General features: G+C 44.6%; 1 protein-coding gene across 1 annotated transcript; it reads right to left on the bottom strand.

Annotated features, from left to right (window-relative positions):
- Window positions 1–4,469: 4,469 nt before the first annotated feature.
- On the bottom strand, window positions 4,470–14,288 carry C1S (complement C1s). The gene is made up of 12 exons (XM_044227811.1): window positions 14,081–14,288; window positions 13,041–13,205; window positions 12,554–12,761; window positions 12,243–12,420; window positions 11,034–11,159; window positions 10,392–10,591; window positions 10,033–10,186; window positions 9,509–9,624; window positions 9,038–9,116; window positions 8,211–8,339; window positions 7,237–7,311; window positions 4,470–5,709 (listed from the first exon to the last, which is right to left on the bottom strand). Exons 2-12 carry the CDS (start codon window positions 13,061–13,063, stop codon window positions 4,910–4,912), a joined length of 2,088 nt encoding a protein of 695 aa, XP_044083746.1. The 5' UTR covers window positions 13,064–13,205; window positions 14,081–14,288; the 3' UTR covers window positions 4,470–4,909.
- Window positions 14,289–19,821: the final 5,533 nt, after the last annotated feature.

Here is a 19,821-nt window from a genome sequence, read left to right on the forward strand (position 1 = left end):
CATACACAAAAATCAACTGGAAAAAAAAGGTCTTTAATCCTAAAGATGAACATAAGACTAAATCCATAAACCACCCAGAAGAAAATATAGGGGGTAAGCTCCTTGACATTGGTCTTGGCGATAACTTTTTTCATTTGACACCAAAAGCCAAGACAACAAAAGTGAATATAAGCAAGGGGGACTACCTCAAACTAAAAATCTTCTGCTCAGCAAAAGCAAGCATCAACAAAACGAAAAGGTAAGCTACAGAATGAAAGAAAATATTTGCAAGCCACATATCCAATAAGGGATTAGTATCCAAAATATACAGGGAACTCATACAACTCAAAAGCAAAAAGGGAAGTAACCTAATTTTGAAATGGGCAAAGGACCTGAATAGACATTTTTCCAGAAAAGATATACAAATGACCCTCAGGTACATTAAAAAGTGTGCAGCATCACTAATCAGGGAAATGCAAATCAAAACCACAATTAAAAATCACCTCACATCTGTTAGGATGGCTATGACAAAAAAGATAAATAATAACAAACACTGGCAAGGATGTGGAGAAACGGGAATGCTTGTACACTCTTCTTGGGAATGTAAACTAGTACAACCACTATAAACAACAGTATGGAGTTTTTTTCAAGTAATTAAAAATAAAAATACAGGCGCCTGGGTGGCTCAGTGGGTTAAATCCTCTGCCTTCGGCTCTGGTCATGATCCCAGGGTCCTGGGATCGAGCCCAGCGTCGGGCTCTCTGCTCAGCAGGGAGCCTGCTTCCTCCTCTCTCCTGCCTGCCTCTCTGCCTACTTGTGATCTCTGTCTTCTGTCAAATAAATAAATTAAATCTTCAAATAAATAAATAAAATAAAAATACATATGATCCAGCAGTACCCCCTCAGGGTATGTACTCAAAGAAAACTAAACCATTATCTCAAAGAGGTATCTGTACTCCAATGTTCTTTGCATCATTATTCACAATAGCCAAGGTATGGAAAGAACTAAGTGTCTGTCAAGAGGTGAATGGATCAAGAAAATACAGTGTATATTACATACAATGGAATATTACTCAGCTTTTCGTGTTTTTAAAAAGATAGTATTTATTTAAGAGAGAGTGAAAGCCAGAGAGAGCACAGAGGGAGGAAGAGAAGCAGACTCACCACTGAAAGGAGAGCCCGATGCGGGGGCTCGATCCCAAGACCCTGAGATCATGACCTGCGCTGAAAGCAGGTGCTTAACTGACTGAGCCACCCAGCATACTTATTCAGCTTTTTAAATAAAGAAATCCTGCCATTTGTGACAACACGGACAAATCTGGAGCGCATTATGCTAAATGAAATAAGCCAGACAAAGACAAATACTGCACAGTATTGCTTATATGTGAAATTTCAAAAAAACTTTTTTTTCAAATCAAAGTCATAGAATCAGAGAGTAGAACAGTGGTTGCCAGGAGGTGAGGTGTAGGGGAAACAGGGAGAGGTCGGTAAAAAGGTAAAAGCTTTCAGGTATAAGATGAATAAAGTCTGAGGACTCATGCATAACAAGGTGACTACAGTTGATAACATTATATTGTATAACTGAAATTTGCCAGGGAACTAGAACTTACAGTGCTCTCACCCAAAAAAATACTTTTAAGGGTAAATATGTGAGGTGATGAATCAATTGGGGCGGAGACCCTTTCACAATATATGTGTATAGGATATCATCACATTGAATACTTAAAATATTTTATAATTTTGTCAATTATACCTCAATAGAACTGAAGAAAAAAAACAGTTTTCTCATATTTTTAGTTTATAAAAAAAACAGGTATGCAGAAAACGTAACATCACATTTCTACAGAATATATTGTCACACTAAAAGCGACTTTGGAGGGTCCCAAAATCCTGCCAGAGCCTTTTGTGCTGGTCCATTCAATTCCTTCCATTAAGTCCTTCAGCCCCTGGGTACCATCTTTTCTCCCTGGCATGAGAAATTGATCCACCAGTCCATTTTCTTCTGACCAAAGAAAGGTGACAATTCACCCACTTTTGAAAGTTGTCTTTTCCTGAGTTTCAGGTGAAGCAGACACACATTGCTTTCCCAAGTGAGGCGTAAAGCCACATGATTGATATCCTTCAAGTCACAATGAATGATTCTCTAGCCCTTCTAGGCCTTGGTGATGAGTTCTTCCTGGCTCTGAAGTCTCTGAGGATGATTCATCTAGAACCCCTTTCCGTCATTCACTCAGGGAAATGACCCTGTAGTGAAGTTAACCATAACTATCCTGCTGCATAAGGCAGTAACAATGAGTAGAGTCTGTCACTAATGCCCATGTCATCTGCAAAGGAGTAACCCAAAGAGACTGAAGATCCTGGCATAGATGGATTTCCTTTATCTGTTGCTTGTCTGATTCCATGTTATTTTTTTGTGTCATCTCAATTATTTAAAAAGGACAGTTTCTACAGCATGAGGAAGTTTCTTAATATTTTTCCAATTCTTCTTTTCTCTAGAGGAATCACCCTTCTCCCACCCAAACCATGGTAGTCCACGTTATTCTGTCAATTCCATTGCATATGTAATGACAGGCAGGTAGACAAAGGTGGTTATGAGGTACACAGTCAAGGAATAATGGCTTTAGGCTGTTGGGTTGACTTGACACTGTCCTTCCAAGATTCCTTATTATAATTCTCCATTGATTCTTCAGATCTTTCAATGACAGTTCTGTTGACTTTATCATGTGTTAACCACCAGTCTAAGGTCAATCATTGAATGTAGCCCTTTTGGTTGACTAAAAATCAAAGTCCTTTCCTGAGGGCCCCAAATACACACCTCTTGGCTTCTGGTGAAAACTGCTCCCTGAAAGCCTCATGTCCCATTCAACAGACCAGAGAGAGTCTCCTCTCACTCCCAGTCCATGGCTTCCATAAGACACCCTGTTGGGGCAACTGCCGCCCTAGAGAGGCTTCCTGTCCACAGTTCAAGAACTAATTACCCTCAATTATGTCATCATTTTTCATTACTAATCAATTTGTGGTAGAGAATAAGTTTGTTTGTTTGTTTGTTTGTTTTTAATTTCCATTCCCTTGGGAAAAAATAGAAGTAGAGCCTTTGGGTACATTCTCACCAGAATCTTCAGCTGTAACATCTTGGCACAGAGTTTAACTCAAAGAAGACATTGTTGTCTGACTGACACATTGATCAAAACCATGAGGAAAGCAGATGAGAGCATGTCCAATTTCTTTTTTTTTTCTCATTTTACTAAGTTGTAATACTGTGTTATACAAAAAATATTATATTATACAAATTTATTAAAAGAAAATTAATTTTCAAGAGACTTCGAAACAACTTATACCTCAAAATTTTACACTTAAAGATCTTTTTTTTTTAGATTTTTTTTTAATTTATTTATTTGACAGAGAGAAATCACAAGTAGACGGAGAGGCAGGCAGAGAGAGAGAGAGGGAAGCAGGCTCCCTGCTGAGCAGAGAACCCGATGCGGGACTCGATCCCAGGACCGTGAGATCATGACCTGAGCCGAAGGCAGTGGCTTAACCCACTGAGCCACCCAGGTGCCCCAAAGATTTTATTTTATATACACTTTTTTTGTTAACATATAATGTGTTATTTGGTTCAGGGGGACAGGTCTGTGAATCATCAGTCTTATACAATTCACAGGACTCCCCATAGCACATACCCTCCCCACTATCCATTACCCACCAGCCCATTTCCCCCCACCCTCCTCCCATCCAGCAACCCTCAGTTTGTTTCCTGAGATTAAGAGTCTCTTATGGTTTGTGTCCCTCTCTGGTTTTGTCTTGTTTCATTTTTCCCTCCCTTTCCCTATGATCCTCTGTCTTGTTTCTCAAATTCCTCATATCAGGGACGCCTGGGTGGCTCAGTTGGTTAAGCAGCTGCCTTCGGCTCAGGTCATGATTCCAGCGTCCTGGGATTGAGTCCCACATCGGGCTCCTTGCTCAGCAGGTAGCCTGCTTCTCCCTCTGCCTCTGCCTGCCATTCTGTCTGCCTGTGCTCGCTCTCTCTCTCCCTCTCTCTCTCTGACAAATAAATAAATAAAATTTAAAAAAAAAATTCCTCATATCAGGGAGATCATATGATAATTGTCTTTCTCTGGTTGACTTATTTCTCTCAGCATAATACCCTCTAGTTCCATCCACGTTGCTGCAAATGGCAAGATTTCGGGGGTTTTCAATGGCTGCATAGTTATGTTTAAAGATCTTAAACAGCCCATTCTGTATGTGGACTTCTGAATGAGACTCAGGTTTTTTTCATGAACTTCAAAAGCAACTATGGCACTGGTGTTGGTGGTGTCCATGCTGATCCACAATAAATCTCAGCTGGAAGAGGGGAGGAAATCTGAACTCCCTGTTTTCATGACAATGCAGTACCAGCGGCTAGATGCCTGAACTGCCACGACACAACAGCCTCTCATCACCCTTCTCTGTGGCTCAGGTCTTGATGTGGAATAAGACAAGTCAGCCAGAACTGGGTTATAACCATGATTTATTAGAAGGAGATAGTAGACACTGAGTATGATAAAGTAAATGGAACTTCAAACAGATAAAAGGGAAACAAAAAATCAAGGGTATGCCCAACCATAAATTTCAGAGCCAGAACTGTAACCCCAGATAACCATCAGGAAAGGGGAGTCCTTACGGAGCAGTGTAAGATAGGAGCACCCTTCTCATGTTGTTACCCATAGTTGATACTCAGGAGAGAAGACCCCACAGATTCAACCACACCAAATGACCGACAGAGTGTAATGACCAAACACTACTTCCAGGTAGGTACCCCAATAATCAAGGTCTATTTAAATCATATTCCCAAGTCTTCATTCATTCACGGTGAAATAATGGGAATATTAAAAAGAACGGACACCAACAGATTGGTCATAGCCCTTGGAGGGCCATGTAGCACATCTATGCATTAGTCCATTCTGGGGGTACTATTTTCCTGTATTGTCTTCGTTATCCAGTCAATGTAGTTCTGCACTCGGGTATAGATTCCGTACGTTCCACACTGGGGGCCCCAGGACACTAGACCAGCTACGTAGAATTTGAGGGTCTCTTCATTGGGAACCCGTACAGCAAAGGCTCCGCCACTGTCCCCTTCACAACTATCTACACCCTTCTCCCCTCCAGCACAGATCATGTTATTCGTGAACACATAGGAATTTATATCCACTTTGACATTTTTACCTTTCACCTCACGGCACTTTTCTAATGGAGCAATTGGTAACATTGCCCCTCGGAGCAGGATCACATGATCTCTTCCCTTTGTTCGGCCCCACCCTGAGATCAGTCCCAGGTCTCCCACTGAGGGGTTGTATTCTGAAGAGGTGCCTGGCAGGCAGATGGGGGAGACAGTGGGTCCCATTTTCACTGGCTCTCTAAGCTGCACAAGAGCAATGTCATTGTCGAAGTTCTTCCGCGTTTCGGGGGCATCCAGGAATACCCAATCCGGATGAATGATCACTCGCTCAGCTGTGAGCATCTGGGCTTTTCTCAGTTCTGAGGTGACCACTGAGGTGGACCCAACGTACATGACCGGGTCACGGTTCCCCTCCACGACGTGGGCAGCTGTCAGCACCCAGTACTCATTGATAAGAGCCCCCCCAGCCCATGGGTTCTCAAAGAAGACTTGCCAGGGGAAGTTTTGAATCTCTGCGATGATTCCTCCAAATATCCTCTGTGTTCCTTTAAAGGGCTTACTGGGAACACCACAGACTAGGAAGGAAGAAGAACAAGGCGGAGAGAGAGCAAGAAATAAATTGTTGGCCTCAACAACCTCAACTCAAAAACCTGCCAGGCTTCCGAATTCTCCAGGGCCATACAGCCAACCTTGTATTCAGTCAGCTATCTCAGTATTGGATTCATCCCGAACGTAATCACCAAACAACTCACATTTCCAAAGCCACAGGCAGGCCTGTGGGAGAGACGTGTTTAACTGAAGCAGTGTATGACTTTCTGAGTCCAGATGAGCTAGGGCCTCAACGCTATGAACGGCCCCTCTAGAGGCACACTTCATCCTAGCTTTGGCCCATGGGCACAGGGGTCCAGCTAGAAACAGTGCTGGGAAACTCTTTGCTTGCACAGATGGTGGAGGAGGCAAGCATGCCACCGTCTTCTGATGCCCAGATGCAGAGTTTATCGCCTTCTTTGCTGAAGTCCTAACTGCAGCTGAGTGCCTCCCAGTGATCCAAAGGAAGGAGGACAAAGAGAGGTTCTCTTCTCTCCTCTTTCATCTCATGCCCCCACTGATTCCAGGTTTGATCATCTTGCCATCACCAAATACCACTAAAACTGAATTTTATTCCAGAGGAAGTCAGCTTACCTAAAATCTCTCTGTAGTCAGCCTGGATAGACTCTGAAGTCAGCATAAAAGGCTTTGGACCCAGACAGACCTGGATTCAAAGCCCATTTCTGCCTCCTGGTAACCCTGTGACCTTGTACTCAGTTCACTCCTCTGTGAAATGGGGCTACTCATTTCTTCTCAAAGGGTTGTTGCAAGGACTAGAATGAGATAATAAATGCAACTAACTAGCTCAGCCCCTGGGTCTCAAGAACACTGTGGTTACTACCAGAATCATTATTATTCCGGCTTTGCCTGAAAGCCTTCTATCCAATTCTGATCTGTCTGCAACTCCTTGTTTCTTTCATTGCTCCATATCTGGGTGCCAGATAGACACGCACATAATAACTGGGCAAGTCGGGCGCCTGGGTGGCTCAGTGGGTTAAGCCTCTGCCTTCAGCTCAGGTCATGATCTCAGGGTCCTGGGATAGAGCCCTGCATCAGGCTCTCCGGGAGCCTGCTTCCCCGCCCCCTCTCTGCCTGCCTCTCTGCCTACTTATGATCTCTCTCCCTCTCTGTCAAATAAATAAATGAAATATTTTTAAAAAATAATAAATAACTGGGCAAGTCAGCTGGTCTCATTTCTGCGTGTGGATTCCTCACTCTCAATTTTTAGGTCCTGTTCTTAGGGATTACCAAACCTAACCGGCGCCGAATCTCATACCATCACTGGCTGATTTCCTATTTCCTGTCAGTCGGCCTGACTCCTTGCGATAGAGGAATTTCCCAGCTCCTGGCAGGCCCACTGCCCAGTGATGCCTCCACCTCACTGAGCTAGATAGACTCTGTTAGGTCCAGGTTGTTAAGTCCCTTCCCAAGAAGATTGCAGCGACTTTCAGAGAGTGGCCCCACACACCGGCCCCTGTACCCACACTTCCTCCCTGAGACAGGGCGCTGATTACCTGGAACACATTTCGGCAGCTCAGCGCCCAGCAATTTGTTGACCCAGCTCCCGTTGCCAGCGCAGTGATACTCTCCTGGGAAAGCGCAAGAGACACAGGACACACAGTCACCACCACATCTCCTCTTTTCCATCCCCCCTTCCATGCAGAGCCCCAGCTCCTCGGGGATGTGAGGAGGGGACCCAATCAAATCAGCTAGAAGAGAATCTTAAGAACACCCTCTGCCCCATCCCTCTGGCCTTCATCCTGCCAAGGGAGGGGAAGGAACAGTCTCCAAATCAGAAGAGGGAAAATCAGCGAAAAATTAGAAAAATACTTCAAGTGGGAAAATGAATTAAATCAAAAGGGAGGCACCTGGGTGATGCAATTGGTTAAGCGTCTCTTTGGTTTTCAGCTCAGGTTATGATCTCAGGGTCGTGAGATCAAGCCCCACGACAGGCTCTATGCTCAGCTTGACTCTTGCTCAGCTTCTCTCCCTCTGCCCCTCCCACTCATGCTCTTTCTCTCTGTCTAAAATAAATAAGTAAATCTTTTAAAAATAATAATAAATTACAAGCAATGAGGTGGTACATATCTTGTCTCATCCGGGCCTTCATCTAATCCTACCAAGGCCTCTCCCTCAAGAAGGCCAGTCCCACAGTCTGGTAACTTAACACTGGAAGCATTGTTCCCATAAGTTCTACATTAAATAATTGGTGAAAAAGCTGGGTAACCACATGAAAATGGTTATTGGAGGGGGAATTCCCACCACAGTTGGGAAGCTGAACTCAGTGACTTCTGTGGATTCCCTACGGAGGATCCTATATCCATCCCCATAGGCAAACTGTATCTTTAGACTAAGCCAAGAGGATAAACAAAGTCCATCCCATCGCCTCCATTTCCCTCCAAACTCTCTTCCAACCCAGAAAGATTGTTCTGTTTCCTCTCCAGCACTCTTATTCTTTCTCCCCTTTTCTCTAATCAAAGAAACCTACCACTTTCTTCATCTTCTAGGTAGTAATATGGCTCCTCACAAGTGTAATGAATGACAGAGCCAAATAAAGTATGTTCTGGATCTTCGACTTTACCATTCCGAATGGGTTCAGGAGAGCCACAGTCCACGGCTAGAAGAAGAAGGCAGGCAAGTGATGGTCAGGACAGCCACTTCCTTCTCGGAAGAGTCACTGAGCCAGCTCCCTCCTCCCAGCTTCGTCCCTCACTCCTTCCCACACCCCACATCTGCGAGCCCACCTGTGAGGAATCTCCCCAGACCACTGAGTCCTGCCAGTTCAGATAGCCCCTTGAAAACGACAAGGAGGAACCTGCTTCTCAGCGGTTGGTGGAGGCCTCTGAAGAGGCCAGGAACGGACTTCTATGGTGCTACAAACTCTATCAATCCCCCAGCCTCTTCCTTTGAAAGAAACCTGCTAGTCTAGCCAGTCTGGGACCAGATCTGGGCTGGCACTTCATGGATGGCTTCCCTTAAAAGAAAAAAAAAGTCCATGGGATGCCTGGGTGGCTCAATCGGTTAAGCATCTGCCTTCGGTTCAGTTCATGACCCCAGTGTCCTGGGATCTAGCCCTGCACTGGGCTTCCTGCTCAATGGGGGGGGGTCTGCTTCTCCTTCTCCTGATTCCCCTGCTTGTGATCTCTCTCTCTCTCTGTCAAATAAATAAATAAAATCTTAAAAAAAAAAAAAATCCAACCCACTTTCTCAGAAGCCTAAGAGGAAATCATGAATTTGAATCTTAATGAACTGATCTTTTAATTCTCGCCAAAGGGGGCGGAAAAAGAGTCCCATTTAAAAAAAAAAAATACATACGTTGACATTTCAGTTTGGAATTACTCCACTTTCCATTACTTTGACAAGTAGAATAGAAAGATGTCGAGCCAACACTTCCCTGGAGAATAATACACATCACCATTAATTTATAAGGAGAGACATGGGAAATCAAAATCAGAAATGAAATTGATCTCTGGCCTTGGATCAGTGAGGAGTCCTGACCACAAGAAGCTTGGGGACATCTTAGCAGAATTACCCAAAGCACCCAGGAGTTGAGGCTAAAAGACAACTCTGCCCCACATATCAGAGCCCCTTCCCTAGGAAGACTAAGACAGAAGGAGAGTGTCAATCTGGCCATGACTCACAAGGAAGGACTAAAGATCCTGAGGGGTTCTGTTTACAGAAAAGGTGTTAAATTGCTCAAACAAGAACATTCAGTAAACCATTAGACAATTCCAGTATGCTCATCCTGATGTAGGGATTAGGGAGAAGACCCTAATGGTACTTTACCTGAACAACTTCAAATCCTTCCAGACAGGTTATCTTTACCACATCTTTGAACACATATTTGGGTTTCTCAGGCTCCCAGACTGAATTGGCAGTAACTTTTTTGGGACAAGGGATTGCTTGGAAAGGACAGGGGGAAAAAAATTACCAAAGAGTTGGAGAATCTCAATTCTATTTATATCATCCTCATACTTTCTGAAATCATTCAATAGTCCTTAATCCTGATGCCTAACATCCCAAAGGAAATGTCTAAAATAATATGGCATGACATCCTCCAGGAAGAGTCACTGAGCCATTTCCATCCTCCCAGCCATGTTAGTACACACTAACTAGCCACCCCAAGTTGTCCGCACCCAGTTGAAGGATTCCTAGAGTTTGGGGCATTTTTACAACTACTGACAGGTTTAGATCTTGCAGAAGAAGTTAAGTCTCTCAGGATACCTAGCCATATAACAATCTACCTGTTTGGATTTTTCCATCATCCGAGGACTTTGATAGCACCAGAGAGCAAATTCTAGGTTACTCACGATCTCCACGGTAGCGAAGTTTCCAGCCCTTTTTTTGCCCTGTTTGGTCAGTTTGGAAGATGACATTAAGAGTGTTACTCTTGGTTTCAATATTTAGTGGCTCAGGGAATCCATTACCACAGTAGGGACCAAATTGCTTGTCTCTTGCAACAAACTAAAAAGAAATGAAATGATGAAATCAGGAGAGAGAAGGGACTAAAAGAAAGGTATGATGGAGGGGATAAAAGTAAAGGAGGTAATAAAAAAAAGCATCAAATAAGAAGGAGGGGAAGAAAAGAGGGGACAGAAAGAAAGAGAATTTGTCTTTGAGGAGAAATCTCTGCGTGAGATGGGAGGAAAACTGATCACTCATCACGCACAAGTAAACTGTCAGGGCAGTGGCCCTCCGAATCAGCTGGTTCCACATCAAAATCTTCCCTCCGCATAGTCACCACCACTTGGTATCCCTCCTCCAACAGGATCTGATATTCACACCTTGAGTTCTCTGGGTATGGATTGGGATAATTGGGACTTGCAATCTCCCCAATGAGTGTAGTGAACACATCCCCACTGCAATTGACTAAGAGAGAAAAAGAAAAAAAGACAACTCAAATACAGAGTCAAGCAAAGGAGATCCTGCCCCATTCTATGACTCTTCTCATGAACTGACCATCCCAGACTGGAGCCCACATGCCACAACTACACCCAAGACAAATCAATAGAGATACCCAATGCCTACGGGGCTTCCATCACATTGCTCGTGATAGAGCCCCTCAGGCTTATGAACAGTCCCAGGCAGACTCTCCACAGTCATCCATCTCTCCTCTCCAATCATTTAACTTGGCCCTGTGGGCTTGTCTTCCTCCACTCTTGTGGCTCCTCCCCAGCTTATGGGTAACTAAAGATAGGTGCCAAAGCAAGGCTGAGGCTAGTCAAAATTGGAAGGGTCAGCAAAGCTGTAACTGAAGCCTCAAGCCACTCCAGATCCCAGAGACGTGCACTCCACTTGATGCCAAGGTCACCTCCGCAATTCTTCATATCATCATGGAGGAAGTATTCTGGGGGACAGGAGCAGAAGTAACCACCAATGAAGTTGTTGCAGAAGTGGCTACAAGGGGCATCTGCGAAGTCTGTGCACTCATTTATATCTAGAAAAAGTAGAGAAAGATTGAAGTCAGGAACTAAGACCTAGAAGGAAGAATGAGTTTCAACCCTACAAGTAGTTTCAAATCTACAAGGGTAAGAAGAAGTAGGAAAGGCCTGTCGCTAATGTGAATGGATGAATCACATCTCAGGATGGTATTACATGCTACGTTACGCTTCTGAAATATGATTGTGGAGCTGTGCCCCACTATCACATGGCTATAAGGGAACTCTCAATGGGAGAGGCCCTTGGCCTTTCTCACAAATGGAGCATTTCAGCTCCAGAGACAACACTCCAAAGGCTGAGCATGATGAGATGCCTTCTGAGGGGAAGAGCAATCAGTACATTCACCACTCTGGAGGATTTGGGCATTTCTGCCAAATCTAAGCAATAGTTAGGCCTTATGAGATGATCTAACTTTCACTTTTTTTTTAAGATTTTGTTTATTCATTTGACAGAGAGAGATCACAAGTAGGCAGAGAGAGAGAGAGAGGGAAGGAAGCAGGTTCCCTTCCAAGCAGAGAGCCCGATGTGGGACTCGATCCCAGGACCCTGAGATCATGACCCTAGCTGAAGGCAGAAGCTTAACCCACTGAGCCACCCAGGCGCCCCTCTAACTTCACTTTAACCTGGAGTTAGGGGTAGAAGCACACCAAATTTGAAGGTTTGTTTGCCACTGGGTGGGTTTGAATATGGTGCATTCTCCGTGTGATTCTTGGCAAGTTACTTAACCTCCCTGGTCCTCACTTTCCTTATCTTTAAGTGGAGATCATTACACTTACTTTGAAGGACTGAGGTGAATATTAAATGAATATAGGTAAAATTCCTAATACAGTGCCCAATGTATAGTGGTTCTCCATAAATTACTATTTATCACCTATTTTTACCATTATCATCATCACCACTGAGATATAATCTTGTGTTGGAATTTCACAAAGGCAATTCATAGAAAGACCCAAGTCCAGTCAACACTTCATAAGAATTACAGTCATCAACAGAATCTTTATTCACGGAATCACTCAGTGTTCATTCTGCTTCTAATCTTTTGGCTGGATCATTAAGGCACATAGAGAAGGCTGAGCCTTACCTACAGCAACATAGTAGGCAGCAAACCCAGTGAAACGCTCTTCATTGGAGAAGTCTGACTTAAAGACCACCTGGAGTTTGTTGTAGGGGACTTGGAACTCTTCCACAACTGGGGAGCTGGGATTCTTGCTCGTCCTCTGCCCACAGAGTTTCCCTTCTTCAAAGTCTCCTGACATTATCTAAGAGAAGAGTCAAAAGGGAGCTAAGAAAGGGTAATATTTCAGCAAGAAGGTCGGAGAAGGGGACAGAGAGAATGGAACATTTCACCGCCACCACCCCAGCCCTGTCCTTTATGTGCTTATCATAATATACCTGCACTGAGTCATATGCGCAGTTCTCTGACAGCTCTATGTCCAGATGGGTGAAGTAGAGATGGATCCCATACCCTTCAGGAACTTCTATATCCCAAGATTTCTCTATCTCATTAGGGTACGCCTGAGGATAGTTAGGGGACAGGATCTCCCCATACATAGTAGGCTCAGCATAAACTGATGCCAAAAGGGAAAATACGAAAAAGGACCTGGAAAAAAAAAAATACATGTGGAGAGAGGGGTGACCCAGGTACTACTGGCAGACTAGTGCGGTGCCCTAGCATTTGTCATGGGTATAAGGGGGGTGGGGGGAGGGAGGGAACTAGGTAGAAGGGAGGATGGTAGCAGCACAGGGGAGAATCTTGGGCTGGGGTGAAGCAAAACGGCCTAGGTCAAACCAAAACCTGGGCTTCAGATATGAGCTGTTTGCTTGAGAAGATAAAGGGAGTAGAGACCATAGACATCTCTGTAGACTCGTGATCACTTACCACATCTCTGGAGATTTGTTCATCCCTGGTGAACAGCACGCCTCTAGGTCCTGGCTCTCTGCGCCAATGGACTTTGGAGCACAGGGGCGGTAGGGCTAGCCGTATTTGTCAAACAAACACAGGCACTTGCTTTCGTGGTGGGGGTCACCTGGGGTTCAGTGTCACCTTATAACAGTAACACACAAGTTAAACAAAGCCACACACCGATCACCACATGATGCCTGTCCTCTCACACCCTCCCTGATTCTACCTCAATTCATTTTCTAGACTAAAACTCAATCTTCTCCTTCTCCCATTGCTTCTCTGGATCTTCTCCCAGTTTTTCTCCCCCCAAAAATGAGCGCACTCTCCCAGTTTTCTCCTCGTCCTCCCTCACCCCCACCGGTGACCCCGTCCCCTCTCTACCAGTCTCTCTCCTGCCCTCACAAAATAGTATCGCCATTTCCACTCAGGTTTTCAGGAGTCTTTCCCATCATGACTATCCATCTAGCACATTTGTCCCTCCTCTTTTGGCAAAGATCCCCTTCATCACTTCGCACCAGCTTTCTTTACTACATTTATGATGGTGCATTTCTGGGGGTGCTCCCAATGACTATAGATGGAGGGATGCGCTGCTTTTACTAGAGGAAGGCAATGACCCTGGGAGAAGTGGTCTGAGACAGGGTTGGGTGGGAAATCAGACAAAGGGCAGCTGAACGACAAGAAACACAAAAGGAAAGGAAAGGTATCCCCTCAATTTCCTACATTAATTTTCCAGGGTTTGGGGTATTTTCCTTTACTAAAAAAGATGAGTTATCTTTCCACAGTTCCTCAAAGAGTCTTGCCAAAAATGTTTCTAAGCCTGAAAACGATGGTAGGTAGTGGGGTACCAGTGACAGAAGGGAGGGGCAACCTAAGAGAAAGAGGTTGCCTATATTCTGCCCCCTTTTATTTTGTTCCTTCCAGCCCTCCATCTTTGCCCAAAACCTTCCCATGTGAAGTTCTCTGCCTTTCTTTTTCCTTCTATCAAAGTCCTGCTCTTCAATTTTTAAGGTTTTTACCTTCAGAAACGGGCGGGAACAAGTGGGTAGGTCCCTTCTCTCGTGCCAGTGGGCATGCTGGGCAATCCTGCCAGCTTCCAGGGAGAGCAGCACCGGGCCTGGACGCTCCCTCTGCAGGAACCACTGCCGGCCTCTCAGTCCTGGTTCTGTTCTATGATTCTCTATCCCAGTGTGCATGTCTGAAATTCCCTGATCTAAACAAAGAGGGGGCTGGGAGACCATGATAAGGGAAAGGGTAACTCAGCCTTGATCTTGGAGCTCCCTCTGCTTTTGAAACAAGAACTGCATACTTCGGTCGTACCCGAGGTCCCTCCATCCAGGGCTCCAGGGACGGAAAAGAGTGGGGAATTCCACCAATTACTCAATGTTCTTTTCTAGCCAAAGGGTGTGTTAGAGTTTTCAGGGAAGTCAGGTGATTTGTGGGAAAAGGAGGGGATTAGTACTGTGGGGGGGAAAAACCAAACCCAGAAAGTCCAACCCTCCAACAGTGTATGAATCATGACTTAAGGGAGAGTACTTATAAAAAATGCGGGTCATCTCTGCTCCTAAAGCACACTTAACGGTTGGATAATGACTGAGACCTAGACCCACATCTCCAAACATCTGAATTCTATCTACCAGTCAAGCCCTGGTTCAGATACAATCCAGAATCCTTTACCCATAACCCTTGGGTCCAAATGGGTTTCAAAATCCAGAATTTTACAGATTTTAAAAAGACAGAGCAGTATGTGGCCCCAATATTTGGTAACACCTTCTCCCCTCCCTCCCCTCAAGGGGCTGGAATAATGCTCCATTATCAAACATTAATATTTCTGCAGCTAGGGCGCCTGGGTGGCTCAGTCATTAAGCCTCTAACTTCGGCTCGGGTCATGGTCCCAGGGTCCTAGGATAGAGCCCCACATCTGGCTCCCTGCTCAGCAGGGAGCCCGTTTCTCCCTCTCCCACTTCTCCTGCTTGTGTTCCCTCTCTCGCCATCTGTCAAATAAATAAATAAATTTAAAATTTAAAGTATGTCTGCAGCTACACATATTGACCTTCATGGTAAGTAGAATAATTAAAATTATAATTTGGTTATAATTATATATTATATTTATGTATCCCTTATAAATTACTTCGCAACAGTTTGGATCAGGTTTTGCTGACAAATAAGTTTTGGTGCCACACTTGGGGGAATAAAAAAGCCTTTTGGAATTCAGACTTGTAAAGGGACCAAGGGATAGGGGGCTGCACAATTACCAACAAAATCTTACCTGATCTCTTGGATCACCTTAGGGCCCTTATTACTTTACTTCCTACTCCTATCTAATGACCGCATTCCAAGGACTCTACACCTTATCAATGGAAGAGGATCTCTTAGTTTACACACCAGAATAAGGAACTGCCAATTAAACTATGATATACCATTGATTATAAGATGCCTCCCTATTTGGGGAGCATTAAAATGTCGGGAGGGAAGGGCACCTGGGTGGTTCAGTGAGTTAGGGGTCAGCCTTTGCTCAGGTCATGATCCTGGGGTCCTAGATCCAGCCCCTGAGTTGGGCTCCCTCTGAGCCTTCCCTCGATCTCTCTCTCTCTCTCTCTCTCAAATAAATAAATAGACTCTTAAAAAAAAAAAAAAAAGAGTGGGGAAGCCAGATGCCTTGGAATTATTTGCTGGTTGACTCACCAGCACTGGGCCTGGAATCAGAGGACTGGCTCCTTACCTAACTTTTTAGCTTCTTCCAGTATAAAATAGAGATAACATCCGTTCTGCCTGCCTTACATGGCTGTCAGGAAAATAACAAGAGTGCAAGAGTTTTGCAAACTATGGTGCCAAATAAATGTGCACATTAGAAGGAAGAGAATTATGAGTCTGTAAGGTCTCCGAAGGGTCTGATTCATCTGTCTTCACCACATCCCAGGACACTGGGATCATGACCTGAGCTGAAGCCAGAAGTTTAACTGACTGAGCCATCCAGGCGCCCCAAGGCAGCCATATTCTGACCATTGTTCCTGCTGTGAAGCTTCCACGCTTGGTGTTCCAGTGCTCCCAGCATTTCTGTGAACAATCAATCCAGGATCCCTCTAATAAATTCCTCTTCTGCTCAAATCTATCAGAGTTGGTCTCCATTGCCTGCAACTATGAACAATGGCTGATACAACACATTCAAGGAGTACCTGAGAAATGACTGACCAAATGAATCTATGAGTTCTGACCATTTACCGTTGCTTTGGGGAGTGTGACCTTGGAAAAGTTACTTAATCCCTCCAAGCTCCAGCTTTATCATGTGTAAAATGGGGATAATACTATCTTTCTCAGGGACACCTGGGTGGCTCAGTCGGTTGAGTGTCTGGCCTCGGTTCAGGTCATGATCCCAGGTTCCTGAGATCGAGTCCTGCATCAGGGTCCCTCCTCAGTAGGGAGCCTGCTTGTCCTCTGACTTGCTGCTCCCCCTACTTGCGCTTTTTTCTCATTCTCTGACAAGTAAAATATATATGTATGTATCACTTCCCTCAGACACAGCTATCATTGTCAGTGAGTAATGAAAGGGTTAAGGTCTAGGCAAGGAGACACAGGAGGCCCCTGACTCCTGACTAGGCTCACAGAAATCCCAAATGTGGAGAAAGACTGAGGTGTACAAAATCAGAGGAAAGGGAACCAACCAGCCCACCTGGTCCTGGACATTAGGGAGGGTGGTTTTTTGGGGGAGGGGAGACGGTTGCCAGCTTCCTTGTAATTGCAGAAAATGACCAGACCTCAGAGAAGTGAGCCATTAAGGATGTTGTCAGCAGTCCTTGCTCAAACCAAGACAGCACAAGAATTTCAAGGCCACAATCTTCCCAGTCAGCTCTCCATAAAAGACTCCAGCGACAGCCCACAGTGGCCACCCATTCAGGACCCCTCTCACTCTGGGGAGCTTTTCTCTTTCCTTTCTGCTCTCACTTAACAAACCGTCACTTCATTTCCCCCTTTTGTGTCCGTGAGATTCATTCTCTGACTCCCTGAGACAAGAACCCTGCAATTATGTAACATCAGGATCTAAGGTAGCCATGACTAGATGAGAAACCTGATATCTAGCATATATACATATATCAGCATGTATCTAGTGCTAAGTAAGCTCTTCATCAATAAACAACTGTTGGGTCCCCCAATAATGGGTCCGTGATTAAAGGAGCGAGACTGATACAAAGCAAAGGTCAAGCAAAGCTTTATTTCGTGCCAAGCATCAAGAATCAAACCGACCATCAAGCAGACCAGTCGGGGCCATCCCTTACAGAGAGGACGACGCCTCTCTGTTTCACAGACTAACTTTTATAGAGCAAAGGCCATGTGGTTGGGCCTGGCCACACACAGGTGGCCAATGAAATTCTAACACACAGAGAAAGCTGCACAGTCATGCTAGGTCACCAACTGAATTACAATTTACCCTAGTAGAATGTGAACCAACCTATCACATTGGTTAGAATTGGTGCCCAAAAGGTGCCCAAAGGGTGGGACCCATACTCCTTGGTAGCTAGGAGACAGTATGCGCCCCCACTGATTGAATACCTCCACCTGGACTGACCCACCCTCATATTTGGGCTTTGTTACCTGGTACTGGCTTCCGGAACTTGTTTTTCAGTAAGTTCCCCTGGGCCGGGGTTGGGGGGGGGGGTTGGTGCGGCAGTTCAACCGGGGTGGGGCCACTCTGGCTGAATAGGCCCTTACACAACAACAACGTCATCTCCAAGCACCATTAGAGCAACAGCAACAGTGGTCTCCTCAAGAGCTTCCCAGCATGCCTCAGTACACAGCAGGGGGCAGGGAGTAGAGACCATCTTACCAAATTGTCCAAGCTTGCTTCTCCTTTGCCTTCTGAATTCAACACTCACCGTAAAAATCAGTGACTCCCTCCTACCCTCACATGTGTTTTGACTTCACCTCTTCGATTTTGCCGTCCAACGACAATATTTTATTTTTCTCTCTAAATCTCAAGAAGAGGCGCACCTGGGTGGCTCAGTCGGTTAAGTGTCTGCCTTTGGCTCAGGACATGATCCCAGTGTCCTGGGATTGAGTCCCACATCAGGCAACCAGCTCCGTGGGGAGCCTGCTTCTCCTTCTCCCACTCCCCCTGCTTGTGTTCTCTCTCTCTCTCTCTCTGCCTCTCTCTCTCTGTCAAATAAATAAACAAATAATCTTTTAAATAAATAAATAAATCTCAAGAAGACAACAAATCACACATGAGATGGCATCTCTGGACCTGGCCACCTTCTCCCATTCAGCAAGAGCACAAGTCAAGACCTCTCACAGTGACAGACTTAAAACCGTTACATAATCTGCTCAGTATCATTGGGAGTCATAAAAATGGTGTTGCTCATTGTCACCCTCAGGATCATCTGAACCCCAGCTGATGTGATAATGCGAATATACAAACAAAAGTTAGAAATTTACATATTAGTATTAAATGTGTATAAACATGAAAAAAACTTTTTTTTAAAGATTTTATTTATTTTTATTTATTTATTTTAGAGAAAGAGAGAGAGCAGGGGAAGGAGTAGAGAGAGGGGGACAAGCAGACTCAGCACTCAGGCTCGATCCCACAACCCTGAGGTGATCAGTGACCTGAGCCAAAATCAAGAGTTGGACACTTAACCAACTGAACCACTCAGCCACCCCAGATTTTCTTTCTTTCTTTTTTAAGTAAGCTCCACACCCAGAGCGGACCCCAGTGTAGGGCTTGAACTCACAACCCTGGGATCAAGACCTGAGCTGAGATCAAGAGTAGAATGCTTAACCCACTGAGCCACCCAGGTGCCCTAAGGAAATTTTATTTTTTTATTAATATTTTTTATTATGTTGTGTTAGTCACCATACAGTACATCATTAGTTTTTTATGTAGTGTTCCAAGATTCAATTGTTTACATGTAACACCCAGTCCTAAGGCTATTTTAGAAAATAATCACTAGTGTTATTCAGAATCATAAATATCATATTCACAATGTCAGTTACCAGCCTTCTTTCTGTTCCAAGTTTTACAGAAAGTGAGAAATCAAACAAAAGCAGCAAATGGAGCTCAAAATATTATCTTTAATGGCAATAAAAGCCAAGACAGAGTAAGTAGCCTAGTGTAAAAGACAAATGGTGGCTAATTAAACCCCAGAATTAGAATTACCCTTCTAGACACAGACCGTACTAGGCCAGGGAAGGCTTTCTCAAGCAGAGAACATATGTTCCCTGTGGGCAGTTAACTCCCAAGAGGAAGAAGGGCCAAGGTAAGGGTGCCCCCCCCATTTATTCTTCCCATCCTTACCAGTTCAATAAGTCACTCTTCCTCCCAGGGGCTAAGTGAGAGATGGAATGGAGTGGCCACAACAGTCCTATGGTGGAGCTCTGTCCATCAGGAAAGTTCTGTCAGAGGTGGTACAAACATTTCCCCCCACCCCAACACTTCCATGCATATCCTCTTTAACCTGTTAGATTTGATAATTAAGCACATCATCAACTAAGGATGTGGCAGTCTACCCAGGAGAAAAAAGAACAGGAATCTAATTAGGACTCCATTCACCCAGGGCCAAATGCTCTTCCTCTTTTGTGCCCTCCAGCACCCAGGCCCCAGAAGCCCCCAAAATGATTCTGAGCAATGCATTAACGTTAAATACATTCTGCACCCAAGATCAAAAATTCACCTCTTCCATTCCCATCTGCATTACATTCTTGTTAACCAAGATAACTCTCAGAGCTCAGCAATGAGATTAAATGACAGTACTAAGAAATGCCAACA

This window comes from Neovison vison, chromosome 12 (genome assembly GCF_020171115.1).
Source record: "Neovison vison isolate M4711 chromosome 12, ASM_NN_V1, whole genome shotgun sequence".
NCBI classification, from domain to species: domain Eukaryota; kingdom Metazoa; phylum Chordata; class Mammalia; order Carnivora; family Mustelidae; genus Neogale; species Neogale vison.